At 49.4% G+C, this 20905-nt stretch overlaps 9 protein-coding genes across 9 annotated transcripts; 5 read left to right on the forward strand and 4 right to left on the reverse strand.

Annotated features, from left to right (window-relative positions):
- Positions 1 to 287: 287 nt before the first annotated feature.
- Positions 288 to 1010, forward strand: BT62DRAFT_936921 (uncharacterized protein). The gene is made up of 2 exons (XM_043187213.1): positions 288 to 350; positions 403 to 1010. Exon 2 carries the CDS (start codon positions 727 to 729, stop codon positions 964 to 966), a length of 240 nt encoding a protein of 79 aa, XP_043035107.1. The 5' UTR covers positions 288 to 350; positions 403 to 726; the 3' UTR covers positions 967 to 1010.
- Positions 1011 to 1098: 88 nt separating this feature from the next.
- On the forward strand, positions 1099 to 3442 carry BT62DRAFT_988868 (MFS general substrate transporter). The gene is made up of 9 exons (XM_043190127.1): positions 1099 to 1322; positions 1379 to 1388; positions 1440 to 1514; positions 1569 to 1837; positions 1916 to 2447; positions 2496 to 2516; positions 2573 to 2713; positions 2775 to 2984; positions 3043 to 3442. Exons 1-9 carry the CDS (start codon positions 1218 to 1220, stop codon positions 3345 to 3347), a joined length of 1668 nt encoding a protein of 555 aa, XP_043035108.1. The 5' UTR covers positions 1099 to 1217; the 3' UTR covers positions 3348 to 3442.
- Positions 3443 to 4020: 578 nt separating this feature from the next.
- On the reverse strand, positions 4021 to 5421 carry BT62DRAFT_982711 (pectin lyase-like protein; the record flags this gene model as incomplete). Its single annotated transcript, XM_043189710.1, has 9 exons — positions 4021 to 4158; positions 4215 to 4270; positions 4323 to 4421; positions 4478 to 4671; positions 4721 to 4892; positions 4950 to 5018; positions 5071 to 5171; positions 5233 to 5306; positions 5371 to 5421. 9 exons carry the CDS (start codon positions 5419 to 5421, stop codon positions 4021 to 4023), a joined length of 954 nt encoding a protein of 317 aa, XP_043035109.1.
- Positions 5422 to 6101: 680 nt separating this feature from the next.
- BT62DRAFT_475522 (uncharacterized protein) lies at positions 6102 to 7049 on the forward strand. The gene has a single exon (XM_043181087.1). It carries the CDS (start codon positions 6184 to 6186, stop codon positions 6754 to 6756), a length of 573 nt encoding a protein of 190 aa, XP_043035110.1. The 5' UTR covers positions 6102 to 6183; the 3' UTR covers positions 6757 to 7049.
- A 249-nt stretch (positions 7050 to 7298) lies between these two features.
- Positions 7299 to 8528, reverse strand: BT62DRAFT_907729 (P-loop containing nucleoside triphosphate hydrolase protein; the record flags this gene model as incomplete). The annotated part of the gene is made up of 4 exons (XM_043183674.1): positions 7299 to 7413; positions 7475 to 7663; positions 7733 to 8260; positions 8317 to 8528. The coding sequence occupies 4 exons, from the start codon at positions 8526 to 8528 to the stop codon at positions 7299 to 7301; spliced, it is 1044 nt and encodes a 347-aa protein (XP_043035111.1).
- Positions 8529 to 9451: 923 nt separating this feature from the next.
- On the reverse strand, positions 9452 to 9891 carry BT62DRAFT_907866 (uncharacterized protein; the record flags this gene model as incomplete). Its single annotated transcript, XM_043183681.1, has 2 exons — positions 9452 to 9562; positions 9616 to 9891. 2 exons carry the CDS (start codon positions 9889 to 9891, stop codon positions 9452 to 9454), a joined length of 387 nt encoding a protein of 128 aa, XP_043035112.1.
- A 1358-nt stretch (positions 9892 to 11249) lies between these two features.
- BT62DRAFT_974495 (DNase I-like protein) lies at positions 11250 to 15333 on the forward strand. Its single transcript, XM_043189162.1, has 5 exons — positions 11250 to 11887; positions 11946 to 13627; positions 13685 to 14184; positions 14247 to 14456; positions 14512 to 15333. The coding sequence occupies exons 1-5, from the start codon at positions 11382 to 11384 to the stop codon at positions 14992 to 14994; spliced, it is 3381 nt and encodes a 1126-aa protein (XP_043035113.1). The 5' UTR covers positions 11250 to 11381; the 3' UTR covers positions 14995 to 15333.
- A 1445-nt stretch (positions 15334 to 16778) lies between these two features.
- Positions 16779 to 17862, forward strand: BT62DRAFT_1079957 (uncharacterized protein; the record flags this gene model as incomplete). Its single annotated transcript, XM_043179544.1, has 3 exons — positions 16779 to 17425; positions 17486 to 17622; positions 17720 to 17862. Exons 1-3 carry the CDS (start codon positions 17190 to 17192, stop codon positions 17860 to 17862), a joined length of 516 nt encoding a protein of 171 aa, XP_043035114.1. The 5' UTR covers positions 16779 to 17189.
- A 1317-nt stretch (positions 17863 to 19179) lies between these two features.
- On the reverse strand, positions 19180 to 20309 carry BT62DRAFT_475722 (Cloroperoxidase). The gene is made up of 2 exons (XM_043181088.1): positions 19423 to 20309; positions 19180 to 19363 (listed from the first exon to the last, which is right to left on the reverse strand). The coding sequence occupies exon 1, from the start codon at positions 20217 to 20219 to the stop codon at positions 19425 to 19427; it is 795 nt and encodes a 264-aa protein (XP_043035115.1). The 5' UTR covers positions 20220 to 20309; the 3' UTR covers positions 19180 to 19363; positions 19423 to 19424.
- Positions 20310 to 20905: the final 596 nt, after the last annotated feature.

Raw genomic sequence — 20905 nt, forward strand, 5'->3', positions numbered from 1 at the left:
CAGTCGGCATGCAGTCCATGACTTTCTGGATTCAGCAATCAGCATTTCAAGTATGCCTAAGCCGTTTCCGAATTTGACGAACCTAAGAGGTGGGGGTGAGAGAAATCCTTATTTCTCTTGCGAGTGAGATTCCAGAGGCAAGACTCGGGTGTGGGTGGGTGGGTGGCGAATTTTGGCACTGGCGATGCTGATTGCGAGCTCTTACTCGCATAGTCAGCACCTTATATGCGCTGCCTCGCAAGCTCGGACTGCTCACAACGTTCAGGTTCCTTCCTTCCCGGTCCCTCCGCTCATTCACCTGATTTTATCTGGTGTTTTGGCATATGATGTGGATATAACGGACGTTTTCGGTATTTTGGTGCCCCGTAATAATGATTATAATTCAAGTGTTATCCGGGTCAGGAAGTATTTGACGCTGACGGAGTCTGACCTCCCCCGTCGGTCAGGAAGGGTCGGATAGGCAACTGGTAGGGCAAAGAGTGCGATAAGAAACAGCCGTAGCTAAGTAAATTGTTCATTCTTTTTGGCTTTCTCCAGTCAAATGGCTTAAACTGAGCACTTATTAGGGTATATTTACGAAGAAATTTATGAAATAGAGGTGTGCATTCATGCATTAGTATGATAATTGGGTTCAGTCACGGTAAAGCCGGGAAATAGATCGATGGTCGTCCAGTGTCCAATATCCATCACTCAGAAAAGGAACAAACAATTCTAGTCGGTAACGGAATGCCAGCTCAACTTTGGCACGTCTTTAGTAAAGGTTCCTTGACCTCCACTGACCTCGCCTATATTCACGCCAAACGTGACGCAAAAGGTATCGGCGATTTCATCGGGTGGTGGCACTGCCTGAAGATCCCTGGGCCCGCAGCTGATAAAAGGGAAACCAAGCGTCGTTGGTCGCCAGGAGTATATGATTTTTGCATCATTCCCTTTGGCCGGTGTGCTGATACCACATTATCTTGGTAAAGAGGGAACGTACCTCTACGCGTCTTAGCTATATTAAATGTGGTTAAATAAGTCAAATAACTGAAAACGAACTTATCTTGGAACGCGACCTTCGGACAACGCCAGCCGGATATCTGCCGGTGGGGATATCCGGGCCGGCGAGGAATAAAAACCCCCTCCTTACTTTATCTCTCCCTCCCATGGACCCGTAATCTGTCACTACGTCTCTCTCTTCATTTATCGTGCATCCGTTCCTCAGTATCGAAGCTACAATGCCTACACCAAATCCCACTTCAATTCCAGGGCACTTCAGCCTGCCCCGCATTAGAACGCTATTGGTCTCATTGCTCGTTGCCCTGGGAGCGGGAACGAATTATGTACGTGTCGTTTGTAACTCGCCCAATAGGAATCTGATAGTTTTCATCAATCCCAGGTCTATTCAGGTAAATTCCTTCAAATAGTTGGTAAAACATCCTTATGTCTCGGATCTGCAGCCTACGCCCCCCAAATGGGACACAGACTAAATCTCAGCCATACACAACTAAACCTCATCGCGCTTGGAGGAAATGGTAGTTTTTTCTCTACTCCCTTTGATCCCTGACCCTGGCTTACTCGACTCTCAGTCGGTGTCTACAGTACCGGTCCGGTGTGGGGAAAGATAGTCGACGCTCGGGGCCCACGTATCCTGATGGTAGCGTCCTTCGCACTGCTCCTACTGGGATATTCCGGCATTCGACTCGTCTACGACGTGGGGTTAAAATATGGCCAGTCCACCATCAGCACTTTTACATTCTGCCTGCTCACCCTATTCGGCTGTATGACCGGCGCGGGTGGGAATTCGGCCTTGACTGGAGGTATCAACTCCACAGCAAAATCCTTCCCAGAAAGACTCGTACGTGCCCAATCGGAAATTATTCCTTGACGTTTTCCTCGCTCACTCACATTTGCTTTTTTTAAAATTTCCATTTAGCGCGCGTCCACGACGGGAATCGTCTTGTCGGGTTTCGGATTGTCTGCATTCCTGTTTTCCTCGATTGCTCACTTTGCCTTCCCAGGCGACACGTCTTCTTTCCTGTTGGTTTTATCTCTGGGAACGGCTCTGCCCGAGGTAGTAGGGTACTTTTTCATTCGACCTATCCCCTTGCCCGCGTCCGAACAGCGACATGTTCCCGAAGGGAGCGCGGAGGCTATCTCTTACCACGAGAACAGCAGTCAAACACGCTTGTTGGGCAGTGAAGATACCCAACTTATTTTTGATCAAGCTAGTCCTACTACGCATGCCGTAGATTATAGTCCTGGAGAAACGAGTGCTCTGGAGCTTAGCCCGCCCAGGAGCATCTCTCCGCCTCAGATCAATACTTCCAGACATCGCTCCCAGAGTAACGGGAGAAGTCTCAGCCTTGCAGGACGCATTCTTCTGCACGAAAAGTCTCCCAACATCTACGGCTGGAAACTGTGGTGCACCTTCGAGTTTTGGCTCATCTTCTCAATCCTCTTACTCCGTAAGCACCTCTCTCACTGCATGGCATTCATCTAATCGTTTTACATAGTGAGCGGAACCGGTATTATGTGTATGTAATTATTCTGCTCCAGAGTGAAATGAAAACTGAACGGCTTACCTTTCTAGACATCAACAATGTCGGTTCGATGTCTCAAGCACTTTTCGCTCACAATAACCCTACATATGACGAAAATGGCGCTGTTCCGTGGCAAGCTGCTCAGGTTTCCGCCATCAGTATCATGAACTGTCTCGGACGAATCATTATAGGTTGGCGCTATGTTGATAACCCTCCCTGCAACGGGACCAACAACTAACTACAAACGCGTAGGACTCCTATCCGATTTTGCGAAACACCACTATGAGACGCCCAGGTGTTACAGCCTGATGCTGGTGTCTCTCCTTGTTCTGATTTCGCAGATACTAGCGTCTCAAATTGACGACGTGCGCTTCTTGTGGCAGGCGAGCTCCTTACTCGGCCTTGCGTATGGGTCTATATTCGGAACCTACCCCACTCTCTGCATAGAGTTGTTTGGCATGCGTATGTGCTTGTTCTAATTTTGCCATCACTACGGACCGCTAAAAGTTTGTGAGATCAGCTCATTTTTCGGAGAACTGGGGATACATATCGTTAGCGCCTATGGTGGGGGGGAACGTCTTTTCGCTGGCGTTCGGTAAGAATCTGGACGCGCATGGACCGAAGGATGCGAAATTGGGGGAGGTTATGGTTATGAGTGGAGAGCGGCAGTGTCTAGAAGGGAAGGCGTGTTATGTGGACACGCTTTATCTCACCATCGCTGGTTGTTTCTTGGCGTTCCTCTTGAGTGTGTATGCATGCTGGAGGGACCGTCAAAAGCATACGTACCACTCGTTAGATTTGGATGATGAGGATGAAGAGGATTGAAATGATAAACTGTGATATTCTTATATAGACTGTACTGTACACATACTTAAATAGAATTGGAACGACTGCCGACTACGACTCTGCCTCTCGCAGTTATCATCTCGTCGAACTCGGTACCCTCTCTCGGAAACGGAAATGGTCAAGTGTGTGGTTGCGCCACGTTCCTGTCGTCTTAGTGAAGGAATGGAAGTTCCTGAGTTTACGCGGGAGGTTCTGCAGCATTATGAACTTTTTAGGATGATGGCGAAGGAATGCTGGGAAAGGTTCATTTCCTGATTTCGCTGTGGTTCAGTCTTATTAGCCCTGTTATTTGAAAAGTTCCCTCGTTGTAATGAGCTTTCCTTTTCAACCTGGTCTTTTTTTTTTGTGTCCCTTCCTCCGTCTCCCCCAACTCAAGAATAGCATGTAATTGTGTAGGCTTCGTTGTGCGATTCTGTTATGATTTAGATTTGAATATGGCAGATGTTTTCAGTCTCTTGGTCTTTCTTAAAGAGGTCCGTCCTTATCCTAAGTACCAGCTATTCCTGCTATGACTATACCCTAGTGAACCCAGAATAAGGTGGCTTGGGCCAGCAATACCTAACGATGAAAGATAGATAGATATAGTAATGGTCAAGGCCAGCCCGCCAGCCCTGGGTAGATCCATCACTGGTTTAAAAAAAAACCCTGCCGCTTAGAAGGACAATGTCTGGCCGGCTTCAGACTGGACAGAAGACGCGACACTGTCAGTGTCAATCAAGTCGTAGTCGTAGCCAAGGTCTGAAGCGGATATAGTGCCGGTGTCAGCAGTGTTCTCGGAGTCACCAAAGTCCTGAAGTCAGTGTTCCTGGTCATCATAAGTGTTTTTCGGAATTAGTCGGTACTCACGTTGCCGGAAGCGACGGCGTAGCCTTCATCGGTCGAATAGAGAGCCTCGTCAGAGTCTACGGTGAACGTAAGATGACAAGGCGCGATTGAAAAACCAAAAAAACTCACCGACAAAGACGTTGTTCTCCACCAAGAGCTCCGCACCGTCACGCGTGTTGATGCCATCATTCATGCTGCTGTAGTAGTTGTTGAAGATGTGGCCCTCACCTGTTCGGACCCATTAGAAAACACAAAAAAGAAAGTTAAGATGAATATATATATACCGAAGCGGAATGAGGGACCACGGGAGTTCAGGTTCTCGAAGAAGTTACCAAAGTACGTCACTCGGAGGGCAGCATCTTCGTCTCCGTTGCTGTCAGAATGACCGACGAGGGAGGCCTTCCAATGGTCGTGGAGGTAGTTGTTGCTGACGGTGACGCCGTAGCATCCGTGGGTGATGTCCAAGAGACCATCGTAGCTATGCGCAGGTCAGCTAGACCGCGAACGAGAGCAAACGGACTGCTTACTAGTCCTTGTCATGGTCCTGGTCGCTGGAGAGATCGTTGTGGTCGATCCACACCTGAGAAGCAGCCTGGACACCGATAGCGTCACCAGCATCGGCCAAAACCTTCTCGATTTTGACATTACGGATGATAACGTTCGAAACATCCTTGACACGAAGGCCGACACCGCTGAGAGCTGTAGAGTATGGATTTTAACGCCGTGCATGAGTGAAAATGGGATGAAGAAACATACTGGCACCGGATGCTCCGAGGACGCTCGTGTTCGAGCCGACAGAGACGGCCTCACTACCGGTAATGGTACCTGCGGCGCACTCCTCAGCCTTTGGGAACACTATATGCACTGACGAACGCACCATCGATGATGACGACCTTGGAATCGTCACCTTCTACAGCAGAAACGAGATCGTCGAGGGTAGACACCGTAACAGCAGTAGCGCTTCCACCGCCGGTGGTACTGAAAAGGGACGGATCAGAAAGATATGGCACAGTAAACAGACGCGACGAGAACCCCCCACCCGCCGTTCAAGGTACAGTATCCAACAGAGCAGGCCTCAGAAGTGCTGGTGCGCTTTTTCAGTTGGGGGGCAGCCTAGGAGAGCAGCGGGGATGTGAGTGAGTTTTAATCCCTCACAAAGAGATGATAAATCACGCACGAGAGCGACCTGGACGGAGAAGAGAGCAAGAACAGAGTATAACCACTTCATGATGACGAACGACTGGCGTGGGTGGAGAGAAGGAGAGTTTATGCAAAAGAAAGGTTGGGGGTAAATGAGGGAAAGGGTTGTTGAGTCGCAAAGCTAGCTCAAGACTGCTCTTTTATACGCTGAGGGGAGGCATGTAGTACCATATCAGCGTTGTCAAGTAGAAGCCGCCCGGTGTACTAGGCCACGACTTCGAACAGAAAATTACTTTTTGATGAAACAAGATTTATCCGGAGGGACCTTACTGGAGAAATCACTGGACTGACATTAGACCTAAAGGCTTGTTTCCTGTTTTTGACAGATTCGGGATCGTCGTTACCTTGGATAGTGTTTACTAGAGCAAGCAGGATGGTAAGATTATCTTCAGTCATGAGAATTGAAGAACATGGGTGACGGTGCTATTGCAGCACATCATCGTCATCCAGCGGGGCGCCGAGGTTACTTACCATCCTTTCCCGCAGTATCAGACTTGGCGAAAGCTTGGCAAACATTGAAGGAAATTAAGCATCGACCAGAACACGAAAGTAGTGACTCGTCGCAACAAGTTTTTTCCGAGAATTTCCACTCGGCATCGGGGGTGGAAGAAAAAAATTCCTGGAAGGTTGTTGCTGGGTGGTTGTAGTATACCGGCACACAACGTCCCCAATCAGCAACAGTCCGCCCAGGAAAGGAAATGAACGCTTTTCCCAGAACGATCGTCCAGACAAACAAGCGACAACTGAAATTTTTCTTCCTGCTTTCGGAACGTCATCTCAAAAAAAAAAAATGAACGCGACAAAGGCGCCCCCTCCTCCGACGTCTGTCTTGTTCGCTCGCGGAGTAATCGCACGTCTCCTGATATGGCCGATATTGCGTCTGGCCGTCCAGGAAAACTGGGGCGGTCCCAATAATTCCGAAAAACGGACCTGGCTGGCGTCTGTCATCGTTGATGCTTTCGAAGAACAATCGCCCCCTCCCGATGACCAATACGTAGAGGAAATTCTGCTTCAGGTCATGGAAGACGAGTTCGTAACGCAAGTAGAAGACGGAAGCGCTGAGCCGGTTGCTGTGGATATCGTGCAGCTGTGGGAACAGTGCCACGCTGGTCAAGATGCCTTGGTGCGGAAATTTGAGGAGGCGGCGGAGAAATTGAAGGGGAGGAAAATGGATGTTCCCCAGACTTCTGGAGACGATGAGGAGGAGTGGGAGGATGATGATGATGATGGCAGTGACGAATCCGGCGAAGAGGAGGAAATGGATGATGAACCCGTGCCACAGTTGCTCAACCATCGACGGAAGGAGGAACCTGAGATTGACGAAGATGGATTCACACTTGTGAAAGGGAAATCACGAAGGTAGCCATAATTTTTGGCGAGTATTTCTTTCCTCTCCGGAACGTAGAGGGTTAACTTTATTATTTTAGGCGGTAATATTTTCGGGTATCTAGGGAGAGGATCTGTGCTGTAAACGACGTGTCCAGTTCTCCTTGGCAAAGGCTTGCAGAGAGAGACGAAAAGGGTTCACGTGCTTTATTCGCGCGTCTTCTGTTTGCTACGGCCCATGGAGAATTTACTTAAGTTTATTCATCTCTGGTTAGTTAGAATTCCAAACACTACTCTTGTTGTGAATGAAAGATGATTTAGTGATATGTGAACAGGCCTCATCTCAGCGCGCTTACGAACAAAGGATATAAGTAAGGTCTACCGACCTCCTTACTTCGGCTGCCTCTCCTGTGAAACTGTTGCTGCGTTCTTCCGATTTTCTTGACCAGGTTGTCCAAGGATATTTCTGTCAGCAGCGCAGAGAATTGTTGCCAAGACGTAGCTAGAACTGGGCCAACGGTTATGAGGCATTCTGGGCATTCATCTAGTATTGGCGTTATGTAATATTAATTATCCAGTTCAGATATCCACAAAAGGGCCCGCCTGGATATTGTACAATTTTGCATATTCTCCATCTAATTGCATCAAGTTTGCGTGGGTGCTAGCTTCAGCGATGGTTCCGTCCTTCATACATCTACAAACGTCATCCTTGTCAGACGTCCAAATCGCTAAATATTAAATAACGAGACGCTCACACGATGAGATCCGCGTGCTTCGTCAAATGTCCGAACCGATGTGTAACAAAGATCATCGTTTTTCCTTCCCGAGCCTGTAAAAGATTACCGAAAAGTAATGCCTCACCCTCAGCATCCAGTGCAGAACTGGGTTCGTCGACGGCAACAAATTTCACAGTTCCAGACTTGAAACGCATAAAAGTCCGAGATCTATTAAAGAGGGCAAAAAAGTTCGCAAATCAGCGAACCCCGCGGACCGATTAACAAACAAGAGCATACGCGACAACTCGCTGTTTCTCGCCTCCAGAAAGCTCGATGGGCTTTTGCAGCTGTTTCATAAGGATGCGTAAAGGGTGATCCTCCCCGTCTGGAAGATTAAGGCCATGCGCCTCATGTCTAGAAGGTAGCACCGTGTCCTTTCCCTTTTCCAGTTTATCAAGAAGATCCGTCGCGCCCCCCATCTCCGCCGCACGGTCAATCATTGAGTCATTTGATACATGCTGGACATATCCCATCCCTATATTTTCTCCGAGAGACAGAGGGAAAATGGTGTGGTCCTGTGTCAGCGTCGCCGTAGCCTGGCGAAGGTCAGACATGCGGTAATGCGACAAGGGCAAGCCGTCGACGAGGATGGACTCAGGAGGGGATGACGGGTCGTACATGCGTGTGAGGAGCTTGATGATGGTAGACTTTCCGCTGCCGTTGCCTCCAACGATGACGACGAGTTGGCCTGGTTTAATGGATAGGGAAATGTTCGAGATTGCCGGTTTGATATTTTGGCTGCCGGGGTATGAGAAGGACAGGTCTCTGTGTACACTTAAATCAGAAGGGGAGAAGCAGCAGATATCATTAACGCAACTTACCGGATCTCGAAGGACATTCCCTTGGCCTTTTCTTCGTCCGACTGGGGATATCGCGTGGAGCCGTCTCGAAGCAGGTTTTTAACCTCACCGGCTTCGTATATGCCACGCAAAGTCTGGCACTGTTCATGGAAATACATGGCATGATATATAATGCAATTGATTGACCATTCCAAGTTTTGCGACGTCTGTTGCATTATGGCGATGGAAGACATCGAGAATCTTGTAGGATTTAAAACGGCTACTGCTGAGAAATATATCTGTGTGTTAGCAATTTGAGCTTAACGTATATCCCAAAGTCTTCAAACGAACGCACCAGTGGAAATTCACCCAGGAGTTGGTAGAAGATGCTATACATCAGAGATGCGGACGATGTTCTATACTGCATTGAGACTTCTTCATCAGAAAGAGATGCCATAGAGGCCATAGCCTTCTTATATTCTACAAGTGCATGTCATTTAACTATACGCAGAAGATGCATAGGGTCTCACCACTGATGATGTAGTTCACTAGGTCTCCGCTGATGATCTCGGATCGATATTTCGCCGCGGACATGCTATGCAGTGATTGCGTACGCTGACGATATTCGTTGTCGGTATACACAAGACACGCTGATTATCACTTCTTAATTGGAGACCTCCGATATTATATCAGAAGGGACGTACGTAGCGTGTGGAAAGGCTTTGAAGAAAAGCTTAATATCAAGGGCTTGGCGATGCACATAGCAGCAAAAAGAGGTGAACCCGAAGCCCGAGAGGATTCTACGATGACCACCAATTTACCTGCCGCGCCTACTACTTCTGAGGCAAGATTCACGATCCCCGACACGCTTCGCCAAGCTGACTGTGCTGAAACGTGCTGTCCTGATTCTAGTAAAGAAACCATGAGAAAAATCCCCCACGTCTGTAGAGAGAGTAAAGAGTACCTTGTGAGGTGGGTACATCAGTACTGAGTCGAGCTAAATCATTACATGAGATATCTATTCAAAATGCTACAAAACGACTTAGTTTCTTGCCTTGCAACAAGTATAACTTGAAATGATTTTCGACTTTGGACTTGAGGCGGGGCACAATTTTGTCACTGGAATGTCAAGGACGCATCAGTAACAGCACGAATCAAAACGGACTGACACGCATGCTCACATTGTCCATCTCACCGTGACGGAAGCGATGACAACGACCACCTGAGTTAGCAACGCATTCAGTATAGCGCTGGGGTTGGGCTTTCCCTCGCGTAAGCCGGCTTCAATCTAAATTTTCGTATAAGCATCATGCTTGATATACATCTGTACGCAAGACTTACTGTTTTCAAGAGATGACTCGAGAGATACAGAGACACAGCCGATTCCATACCCCACCACATCCTGCTTAGGAGGTATAAGACTGACAGCCACGGATCGAGAGTATACATGTCGACGATAAGGCGTTTGAGAAAAGGAAATGACGAGGTGAGACTATTCCACTGCTTCGAGAAATCCAGAGAGTTCACAGCATTCTTTGCCAGGAGAACCTTCCAGACTCCCAATTGTATCGTCTCCACTTGGACTGGATTCGGCTGAGGCGTCTTTGTTCTGACCATCCGTGACAGATGCGAAGAAAGAAAAGACTTGAAAAAGTCTCTGAACGCCCAAGGATGGAAACGAAGATTGGGAAATGCGCCGAAGAAATCCCAAAATACAGGCATGTTGCAAGGAAATTGAGTTATACCGTGGTAACCAAAGGATAGAAGTGAGCTGGACCCGTTGGAGTTGTCAATCGTCAGATACAGCTGAGGAAAGAGGAAGGGCACACGTCAAATTAACGCCCAAACACTGCGAGACCGATAACAATCAGCTCCGATATCTGGGCGGCAATCCGCTGTACTTGGATGCTGTGCAGTTGGCAACAATTATTAGTAGGCAGCATCATTTTCATATCCACATCGGGAGGTTACAGTAGAAATAAGAAGTCTGTGGCCCGTCCAACAGTTGGGAAAGGGCCTGGCAGAAGACAAGCGGCGGTATAACGTGTTGATTGTGCTTCTGTCAATTGAAATGCCGGCTTAAGCTAAAGATGGTCCATATACTTTCAGCCATCTAGCCATGGCCGACACAACGCTATTGGTGTCAGCTACACGCTGCACGGGATAGATATTGATGACAGCGTCGACCTCTGAAGACGCTATACAGACAAGTTGTTGTAGAAAAACAAGGCTATACCAGACGGCATGACTGCAACAAGGTAGGTGTTCTATTAGCTGATGGCGCTTCCATACTACAGGGATGATATATACGTACCAGCCCAAGGGATAAAATAGAAAAGACTCCTCTGCCAGAAAACCGAACTCACTGGGGCCTCACTGCCGCTAACAACGTGATTTTCGGCAATAAGGTGGCGGAGAATCAGACAAGCCTGTACTTAAAAGACGGTGCCATCAAAATATCCGTTCCTCCGAAAGATCAGGACACTTGATAATCCAGCGGGTCACAGTCGCATGGGGCTGGCTACCTTTGCTGATCGCAGGAAAAGCTTGTTGAAAAGACTGGACGGAATCAAGCAACAAACCGCCAATACGTCCTCAAAGTGTGGGACACCCACCATCCAGGGATATTACCAGCGAGCTTAAGACAATAAGAAAATTAATCAGATCCTGGGCACCACTTCTACCAATAAGCGCTGTCATTAACGCCTTCAAAAGCCCCATTATCGCACTTAGAGGCAATGAGGGGAATCTGGTGCCACGAGTCGGCTACCTAACCCAGTGCCAAGGATAATTTGCGGCTGCGAGATGTCGCAAATGATCGCCTTTGTAACGCCCAGGAATATTCGGCCGGAAGCCTCGAGGCAATGTCAACGATATAAAAACTGAATTTGCTGCACAACGAGGGAAATGGAAAATATTGAGGTGACGTTGATGGCCGTTCGAATTCAAGAAACCGTGACCGCGAATCAGGCCACTTCCCTCTTGACCATCAACCACCACGTCATTACGGCATCTCCTACTTTTATTCCTTAATTCTCCTCCATAACGGCGCCGAGATACCTGAGGCCAACATCGACGCTGTTCACCGCTGCGGCGACAGTCGAAGGATGCAGAATGACGAAATAGAAACGATGCCTCAGCCGGCGGTGAAGAACTTGCGCTCCAAGTTTGAGCAGCTCGCCGTCGCGACGTCGGCGACCGCGCAGAATGGGATTAGGCGGTCACCGAGCAGGAACGGGAACAGTTCGTTGTTGGAGCCAGGCAGTCCGAGGCAGAGGACGACATCCGGTTCGTATACTCATGAAGTCCAGGACGAAATACAACATTTGCGGGCTTCATCGTCGTCGTCGGACCTCAGGAAGCGACCACCCCCACCCCCGCCTTCTAGAGGACTCATGATCAACACGCCATCACCAAATCCATCACCACTGCTACGCCCCGTGCCTATACCTTCACTGCCTATACCTTCACTTGCACCGGCAAATAACGTGGTGAACGCGGGGCACCCCCGCACCCCATCTATATCTTTAGTCGACGCTGACAAACATGCGGAGGGCGAAAGTGATGGGACACCGGCAGTCACGAGCATTTCATCGCTGCGTTCCAAGTTCTCGTGCGTCTCCTTACTGTTTCCTCATGGATCCTTGTCTTATTGTGTCCGTTCTGCGTAGGAATATCGATTCCAAAGGACATTTCTCGAGAGCTTCAGAATCGCATATTGTGCCCCATCCAAAGCCTCATGTTCCTTATAAAATACGGTCACACCCAGATCCGCCTTTTACCAGCAATGAAGATCCCCTCATCGACCTGAGCCCGCGCTCCAGCTCGTCCAGTCTTTCCTCGCCTGATAGCGAACTGAGTCAGCATTCCGCTCCTCTTCCCAAGGCTAACCGCCACCCGCCGCCACCTCGACCACCACCGAGGCACAGAGCCTCTGCGCTGCCGTACACTCCAACTGCAGAAACACCACCCCCTTTACCTTCACGGCCCAACGCAGCCATTAGCCCCGTGGGAATCGATTGCAATCCTCCGACCCTTCCACCACGTCTTCCTAATCGTGCTCGTGTCACCCCCCCACCCCCCACTGTACAGTCTGATTTAGCCCCCAATCCTCAATCCAATACGGAACGGCGAGTGCTGGGCGCTAGCAGGCTTCTGCCTCCTCCGACCCGGACCATCGCTTTAGGCGATAAACTACCACCTGCTCGCCGTGCCGTACCTTCTGACTCTTCCGATGACGATTCGGATGATGAGGATCTGAAGGGCACTGGGGTGGATATGCTTCCCGACAGTAGTCAGTCCTCTCGGAGGCCTCCATTCATGCATGACGTCCACGAAGGATATAAAATACATACCAAAATCACTGTCGAGTTGTACACCGGCCATGTACGCATGTCTGGGACGCGTGTTGTTATTGGACATAGCCACAAGATAAGGTTATACGACCTTGCTGTGACAGATACCCCTTTGTGGGTGCTTGATTCGAAGGAAGTTGGTGTTAAGGGTGTTACAATTACGAGCGTCGAGTTTCGGTCTGCGAAGGAGCGGCATAACAAAGGACGATACGCATGGGTGGGGACGAAAGAGGGGCACATATTTGAGGTGGATATTAAGAGCGGTCAATTCAGTGGCGTGAAGCTCTCCGCCCACCTTTATGGCGTAGCCCATTTCTTTCGCCACGGACACTCAATGGTATCTGTAGATGAAGCTGGAAAGGTCCTGGTCTTTACCCCCGACTCTGAAGACGAAGACATCAGGTTATCGCATACCCAACCGCGGGTGGTGAGAATAACGGAAAAGGTAGATTTTGCAAAGTTACTGGGAGGAATGCTCTGGACAGCATCGAGGTCGGACAAGGCGGGAGCAAAAACCCCTGCAAAGACGCCCATTATACGGATTTATGATATTTTTTCGCCAGGGTGCGTGGGACGGACAGTATTGCCGAGTGAGCATGTTGGACCTGTGACATGTGCTGCTGTTCTGCCGTCAGATCCAGAACGTGCGTATGTTGGGCACCAGGGGGGGTACATCACCATTTGGGCTCTGAATACGGAGGACCGGTATCCCAAGTGTGTGGAGGTAATGAAGATATCGACGTCAGATATTCTGTGCCTTGAGGGTGTGAATGATAGACTATGGGCGGGGGGCAGGGGTGGAACGATATCGGCGTACGACGTGGTTCCGAGGCCGTGGGTCGCGACCAACTGCTGGAATCCGAACCCGGGAATGCCTGTAATGAAGCTGCAGGTTGATCCGCTTGGACTGGAGTGTACGGGGAGGCTCTGTGTGCTGAGCGTGAGCAGGGATGAAGCGCTGAGGCTCTGGGATGGATTGCTTTCCTATGATTGGATAGGTCGGTTCTTCCGCCTTCTTTGATTTTGATCCACATTGATCTTCGTGAACCCTGCAGATCACGAACTGATGAAGCACGAACAATCGTACAGCCAGTTCCGAGATCTCACAGTTCTTCTCGTGTCATGGAACTGTGACGCTGCCAAGCCAGACTCTCTGACCGGCGACCCTGCCAACATCAACTTCTTGCACGACGTCTTGACGAGCGTTGATAGCCCGGACATCATCTCGTTTGGGTTCCAGGAGGTGATAGATTTGGAAAGTAGGAGAATGGCGGCGAAGAATGTGTTGCTGACGGGTGGTGGGAAGAAGCACGAGGAGGGTGTGCTACCGGGGCTTTCTGAGAAGGTTACTGGGGCGTATAAGAGGTGGTTTGACAGGCTTTTGTTGGCCGTGAGGCTGGCGATGCCACCGGAGTGTCCGTATACGGTCGTGCACACGGAGAGCCTCGTGGGTCTATTTACGTGCATCTTTGTGAAGAACGCGGAGAGGGTGACCTTGAGGGATATGGCTATTTCAACTATTAAAAGAGGCATGGGGGGCCGATATGGTAATAAGGTATGCCTTTGTCGTCTGTTTCGATGTTTAGGTGTTGCAGATGTTTATCCTGTGCCTTGCAGGGCGGTATTGTTGCTCGCTTCATCATCGAAGACTCTTCAATGTGCTTCATTAACTGCCATCTGGGCGCTGGTCAGAACAAAGTCCGAACGCGCAATGCCGACATTGCTAGTATCCTTGAAGAGAAAACTATATTCCCAATGTCTCCAGAATCCGTTCCTTTCGTTGGTGGTGGTGATGGATCAGCTGTTAGAGATCATGAAATGGTTTTCGTAAGTTTCAAGCTAAGCCTCAACATTGTTCTATCAATTTATACCCCCTTTGTAGATCAATGGTGATATGAATTATCGTATCGACCAGCGGCGGGATGCCATCGTCGCAGCTGTTCGCGCCAATGAATGGGAGTCGATGCTTTCTCATGATCAGCTATTGAAGGAGATCAAGTATAATCGTGGATGTCGTCTGCGAGGGTTCTCGGAGGGGCCGCTTACGTTCCCCCCGACATACAAGTATGATCCTCGGTCAAATGAGTACGACTCGTCTGAGAAACGTCGTTCGCCGGCGTGGTGCGACCGTGTTCTGTGGCGCTCCAGGGTTCCGTCGAGAGTGGAACAACTGCATTATCGGCGGTACGAGGCGAACGTTTCAGACCACCGGCCCGTCTCGTCTGCTTTCAGGATGACAGTTAAGAGTGTGCGTCATGAGATACGGCAGAAGTATAAGTCGGAGGTGCAGGTGAGGTGGGTCGAGGAGGAGCAGAAGCGCATCGCGGTGTTGAGGGTGTTTTATGTGAGTAAACAGTTTGTATGAGCGGTTTTCTTTTTTTTTTTTTTAATTGCAAGGTTACTTTATATCCCCTTCCTTCCCCCTCCTCCTCCTCTCATGTGTACTGTACCATAACCCATAACCGCCGTTCAATTTGGACAGCCTTTAGGACCATTTATGTAACTCCGTGTATTCACTCGTTTGTAACTCGCATCCGTTCCATCGTAGATAGTCAGCCTAGTAGGGTAGGGTAGGGTAAAGCATCAGCGTTGATTGGCGCTGAGAGTAATGAAGCTTTGGGCGATGGATCGTGCCTTTGAGATCGTACCTCTTGGGGTGCGGTCATTGTCCTATATGCAACCCTCGTTGGTACTGAGGTAAATTTAAGCGGCTAGAAGAGAAAATAATGCGATCGGGTATTCGGGCCGGAGCTGCCGTAGTCGAAAACGCGACGCCCTCTTCCGCAGTTGTCGACAATGAATAGGCACCCCGAATAGCAGCCGGCCAATCATTTCATGATATAGGTTCCTTGTTACGGGGTTCTCAGTTACGGTCCTTGTAAGGCAGCTAGGCTGTTCAGTCGGAGTCCAACAAAATAAGCGCCCCGCCCACCCGACTCGGATTCGTTCTCTTGGATTTCCCCGGCTCCAGCAGCCTTGGTCTGGGTATTTTCGACCTGCGTCCTTGAGTATGATTCCGCTTCCTTGTATCTTTTTTTTTTCCAGCCCGACAATTCGATATTGTAAAAATGCCTTTGAATGGGACTTCAGTGGCTCGAGCCCTCTTCCCGACTTTCTCGGAATGAAGATGAAGAAGGGCACGGAAAGACCCTTCCCCCCCCCACCAGCTAGAGAGGTTCGAAAAGAGAGATTTGGATGGTTCGAGAATGATACGAGCGAGCGGAATGGAATGCCTTTCGATACTGGATGGATGTGAGTAAGAGCCATGGCCGGTGATGAAACGACTCTTGTACGCTTTGGACCCCGCTGTTCGTGTTGGCCAGGATAGAGACTGCGATTCTGCTTTTATCTTGTCAAGCAGGCTTTTGAAAGACTGTGATATTTGTTCCTAGGCTGATACCCTTGGGGATATTATATACTGACGTTGTGATAAAGGCTTGCGTGAAGGAAGACCCCAATGTTCCTGCCCATTTTTCAAGCAAGCGCTTCTTGTCCGCTTGATCTTACATGATCTCGTCACGGGCTATGTGGCGTTCTTCGTTGTCTGTACCTGATGCAAGGCAGGAATTTGGCTCCTCTTGTGTCTTGTGTTACTTTGAATGATTCGAAAAATTCCCCCTTCAGCTCGGTTAAGTACGCACTGATGGTCTTACTTCTCCAAGGTGCGAAGGGTTTTCCGGGGAGACATGTTTCCTGATTATTGATTGACGGTTGCTGGTTAGAACCAAGATCGTTTCGCTGACAGTAAGAGCTGGGAGTCAGTTTGTGGTTGTTGGCTCCTCCTCTAGCACTAAAAACTTGGCGCATCTTTGCTCTGATGTGCTTTTCCAGGCCAATCGACCGCGGAACGCGATGTGGCACAGAGGACGTAGGCCCTTGTTCTCTGGTCCGAAGGATTCTGTGATGATGATGATATTGCTTACACAGATTAATGAGCCTTATAAGTGCCTTTTTGCGTTGCGCACCATGTCCGAAGAAAGTAAAGTTATCGGTCTGAGATCGTCGGAGGAGGTTTAGCAAACTATATGTAACTTGCCCGTACGATTCTCACATGAGCTCCATCCCCTCGAATACAAGAATTCGCTTGAGCGACTAGGGGATTTGGGCTGAATGCTCACTACTTTAAACGGGTGAGCTTAACCTCGCCCGCCTCGTAACATCGTCAAGGAACTATTAGGTGTTTTTTCCAACCGACCGTACGTGACGACCGACGTTTGCGAGATAGGTTATCCTGAACAAGCACAAGTGCTCTCCCCAGATATATTCCACATTCTGTGCGATTCTGGACCCCCTAAATTCTCCATGTCTCACTCTCCAATCTGTCCTTGACTATCAAATCAGGTTCAACTGGTTCGTCATTTGTGGGTGTGGGTGTGCTAATGGCAGTGGAAAATCCACCCATCATCAAGATCCTCACGCGTATATATTTATGACCCGTCATTCTTGTCGACGGCTTGCCCGTGTCGGATTATCGCATGGCTGCTGATCTTTGACGGGGGGCGATAGCTACGCTTACGCGGGATCATACGGTCTTTCCTATAAGAACATCGGTCCTGGGCTATGTCGAGCACATATCTGACGCCGCCAAGATTGCAAAGGCGGCGGAGCTACACCATGTCTGGACAAGCTGGAGAAGGGAGGAAAGACACAGTCTTGACGTTGGTACAAGAGAGCACATTGCGGTTCATTGTCCCTGCCCGAAGACGATTACCCGCTGAAAAATTGAGCTTGAGAGACTCGATTAAAAATAGCGAGCTCTCTGGTGGTGAGAAGCAGCGGGTGGGGTGGTCGCGTAAGTTTATGATGCCGGCTTCCACCGTTTACTGAGGGCATCACTGGACGTTCATGCGCTTTAGATCGAACGCACTAAAGTTCGTTCGTTGCAGTGGACGAGCCGAGCCGAGTTCTGCGATGGATCCTGAGGCTGAAGCGGACATTGTTTCGAAAATCTCAAAAACCATCGCGCAGGGGGCAGGACTATGTATGGCCTTCGGTACGCATCTGTTTGGGGCATGCTGATCTCATTGTGTAGGCCTTCCTCAATCTGGCATTTAAGAACTGATGGCGGGTCGCTGATTTTCCTTTCTCAGGTGTACGAAGGACGGGGTCCGTTGCCGAAGCGGGTACTCATGGAGAGCTGATGGCATGGCGAACGACGGCGAGCATGCGAAACTGTGTAATGTTCAGGATAGTAGTGCCTTTGTCGATGATGCTTCTCCTGAGTCCCTCCTAAGGTATTCACTGGTTGTTGTTCACGAACCGTCCGGGCTGTAGAGTGGAAGGTTTACATCAGAGATGGGAAATGCAAAAAGAAATAAGTTCAACTCTAAAATCAATCTTCGGTCCAGGCGCGCCGAGTTCGAGCCCAGGTACGCATATCATCAGATCGATCGGTCTGTTCAGTAATACCCCCCCCCCCCATTCTGTGAGGATATCATTCGATCGACAAGCGGTTGAAGAAGGCCGCCTGTGTGAGTGGGAGTTGGGGATATATATAGAGTAAGAAGGACAAGGATGAGAACAACAACGGAGAACAACAACGGTGGATGGATCATTGTCACTTTTGGGGGGGACCGTTTCGTTAGGACTTGGCTGTGATAGTTGAAAGCAAGGGACTCACGGCCCGATCTCCGATCTCCATGTGCCTTGCCCAACAAGTCAGTCCCCTCCTTTCTTGATGATGATGATGATGAAAGAAAAGGTAACTTGAAAGGTGAGAGAACGATGATCCGATCTGTGAAGAGAGAAAGGGGTAGGAAGTAGCACCTGTCAGGAAGTTGAACAGCAATGATATTGTCTCATGCTGTCGGGTAGCAACGGGCACTTGACGCAGCGGGAACGAGCCTCAAAGTCCGAATCTATTCAGCACAGCAGCTTAGTGCTTATAATAGTGAATGACGGTCCAATTCGGTCAACAGAACAGAACAGACGCTACGAACCTGTGCGCACAGGACAATCAGACTTTGTTCTCCACGCGGTCGTCGTGCGTACGAGAAGAGACGATGAAGGCGTCTTGGTTGGACTGGGTCCATCAAGATGTGCACAGCGCTCCTCTGTTACATCTCTGATGAGCTCCAAATTCTATCAGCCAATTTATTCACTAGGGAACATATGTAGTGCTTTTCCAGCCATCGACCAATCGACCAAGGACGCATTAATGTCAATGAGCACAAAGACCAGTTATATCTAGGAACAACATAAGAGCACAGGCACCGCGTCATGTCGTTTGTCAATGACAATGACAGGTTAAATGAAGATGCAATTAAATGTTCAGTTCCGTCGAGCGAAGGCCCCAACTCCCCAGTATGGCAACACAAAGACCAAAAGAACACTAGTAACCCTTCAGTCACTCAAGCGCTGGAATCGGACGGGTTCCCAAGTTTGTCATAAATGCTTACTTTGTGTGCTGGCCCGATGCACAGTCAAGTTGCACTGTGCAATACGCCCATATCTCCGTACTTTCCTCATCTTGCGCGCTTAGTCTCCGTAGACCGGCATTAAAAGACAGCCCACGAGAGCTCTAGAGTCGGTGAAAGCGAGCCGTACAGCTGGTGGAGATTCGGTCGATGGAATTTGCGCCAGGTACGCGAGGTTGGCTTGGCTACGGCGCTGCGCTGCGCATCGTGGAAGCCGTAACATCGTGAACTTGAGTAATCATTCAAAGTAAACGGTAGATTAATAATGTACAATATCGAACAGCTGCCTTTACAATAATAATACACATTAAAACCAATCTGCAAGGCAGCAAAATGAGCGTCTGCAGCAACAAGATAACGAATCGAATCGCTCTCACCGCTATACCTTACTCCCCGACCTGATCTTCTCCATCCCTAATCGAATAGTCTTACTCCGCGCCACGGTATCCGACAAAGTCTGCGTATGATCAGGTGCCCATCCCTCCGGGAGTTTCTCCTTGCTCAGCCAATCCAAAAGCCACGGAAGCGGCATACCCGTCTTGGTCTCGCCCTTCCTCTCCCATATCCCAAGTATAAGCGACATCTCCCCCCGCGCCACCTCGGCATGCACCGAGTCCATGACGGGTGAAGTTTTCTCCCTCCGAACACGCATCCGCGCCACATCCTCCGCGTCGACCAGGGACTCCTGCCGGCATTCCAGCGCACAGGGTTGGATATCCCCGACGACCTCTTCTACCCAGTCTTCATGTATCTTTATGGGAGCGTATATGTCTCCTTCGGGAGTATCTGCGTGGACGAGCGACGCGTTGTGTTCGACTCGTCCGTGCCGACCAATATCGTACAGGTCGATAGAGAACAACTTGCCGATCCAAAGGAAGCCGCCGATCGTAAGGAAAGCAGCGAGTCCCGTAGACAGTCCATAGCATACTTTAAGGCCCGATACGAGTCTTGGGATAGAAATACTCTTTCCGTTACGCGGTCTACGAGCCGATAAGCAAAATGGAGCGATGGAACATAAAAACAGAAAAAAAACCGACAAGTATCCGTGGTTCGCCATGGTATTGAGTGCAGGGCATACTGAACGAGAATCACCGGGTTGAGGTGCACGATAGTCGTGCCCAGTGACTGGGCACTTGATGCCCTTCTCATTGGGATAGGTTTTGGTATCAGACATGTTAGCCTCGAAGTTGACGTTGAGGGGGAAGGGGGAAAACTGGAAAATTTACTAGCGGGTGCGCCCCCCCTCTTTATACAAAAGCGATACACGCGATATTCAATCGCCGGGCCTATAATAATAGCGATCTATGTCATGATTAGCACTGATCAGATTCATAGAGTAGAGAAGGTTCCGGCTTTCATTGGACCCGGTTAACGCTCGCTCGGATCGTTTCCGTTCTCGTTCGGTAGAAAGATGGCTGGAAATGGCTGGAAAATGGCGAAAGATTCATAGAGATTGTTGAGATTTCCAGGGGAGAAAAGGAGGGTTCAGGGCCGTACGTTCCTGTATGGAGATTTACCCATCTGTCAGAAACCTTGTAGGCGGTGTCAGATTCCGCTTTATCAGGTACGCTAAAGGTACGTACCGAATCACCTGACCAATCAATGTGCATTAATTAGCAAAACGGGGTCGGACGTCGAAGCGGCCTGGAAGCTCATTCAAGTTCGAAGATAAGGAACACGTTTGTTCGGATAATGCCGCTGCCCGTTCCAGGCCGGGTAAGCTGTTACCGGTCCCGGCGATTTACAATGCGAAAGTGAGAAAAAAAAAATCAGCGCGCAAAGTCAGGTCTGTTTAACCGTAGAACAAGGAGATATTTCGCTGCAGCTGGCGAGATAATCACGATCGCGATATCGATTGGA

This window comes from Guyanagaster necrorhizus (assembly GCF_019112545.1).
Source record: "Guyanagaster necrorhizus MCA 3950 unplaced genomic scaffold BT62scaffold_36, whole genome shotgun sequence".
NCBI classification, from domain to species: Eukaryota; Fungi; Basidiomycota; class Agaricomycetes; order Agaricales; family Physalacriaceae; genus Guyanagaster; species Guyanagaster necrorhizus.

What these genes read in the sequence shown, in the direction of transcription:
- BT62DRAFT_974495 (XM_043189162.1), top strand. Translation starts at nt 11,382, where the DNA reads ATGCAGAATGACGAAATAGAAACGATGCCTCAGCCGGCGGTGAAGAAC. An exon ending in TCGCTGCGTTCCAAGTTCTC is followed by an intron (nt 11,888 to 11,945) that starts GTGCGTCTCCTT and finishes CGTTCTGCGTAG; the next exon opens with GAATATCGATTCCAAAGGAC. An exon ending in GCTTTCCTATGATTGGATAG is followed by an intron (nt 13,628 to 13,684) that starts GTCGGTTCTTCC and finishes TGAACCCTGCAG; the next exon opens with ATCACGAACTGATGAAGCAC.
- BT62DRAFT_988868 (XM_043190127.1), top strand. Translation starts at nt 1,218, where the DNA reads ATGCCTACACCAAATCCCACTTCAATTCCAGGGCACTTCAGCCTGCCC. An exon ending in CATCGCGCTTGGAGGAAATG is followed by an intron (nt 1,515 to 1,568) that starts GTAGTTTTTTCT and finishes CTCGACTCTCAG; the next exon opens with TCGGTGTCTACAGTACCGGT. An exon ending in CTTCTCAATCCTCTTACTCC is followed by an intron (nt 2,448 to 2,495) that starts GTAAGCACCTCT and finishes CGTTTTACATAG; the next exon opens with TGAGCGGAACCGGTATTATG.
- BT62DRAFT_475722 (XM_043181088.1), bottom strand. Translation starts at nt 20,219, where the DNA reads ATGTCTGATACCAAAACCTATCCCAATGAGAAGGGCATCAAGTGCCCA.
- BT62DRAFT_936921 (XM_043187213.1), top strand. Translation starts at nt 727, where the DNA reads ATGCCAGCTCAACTTTGGCACGTCTTTAGTAAAGGTTCCTTGACCTCC.
- BT62DRAFT_475522 (XM_043181087.1), top strand. Translation starts at nt 6,184, where the DNA reads ATGAACGCGACAAAGGCGCCCCCTCCTCCGACGTCTGTCTTGTTCGCT.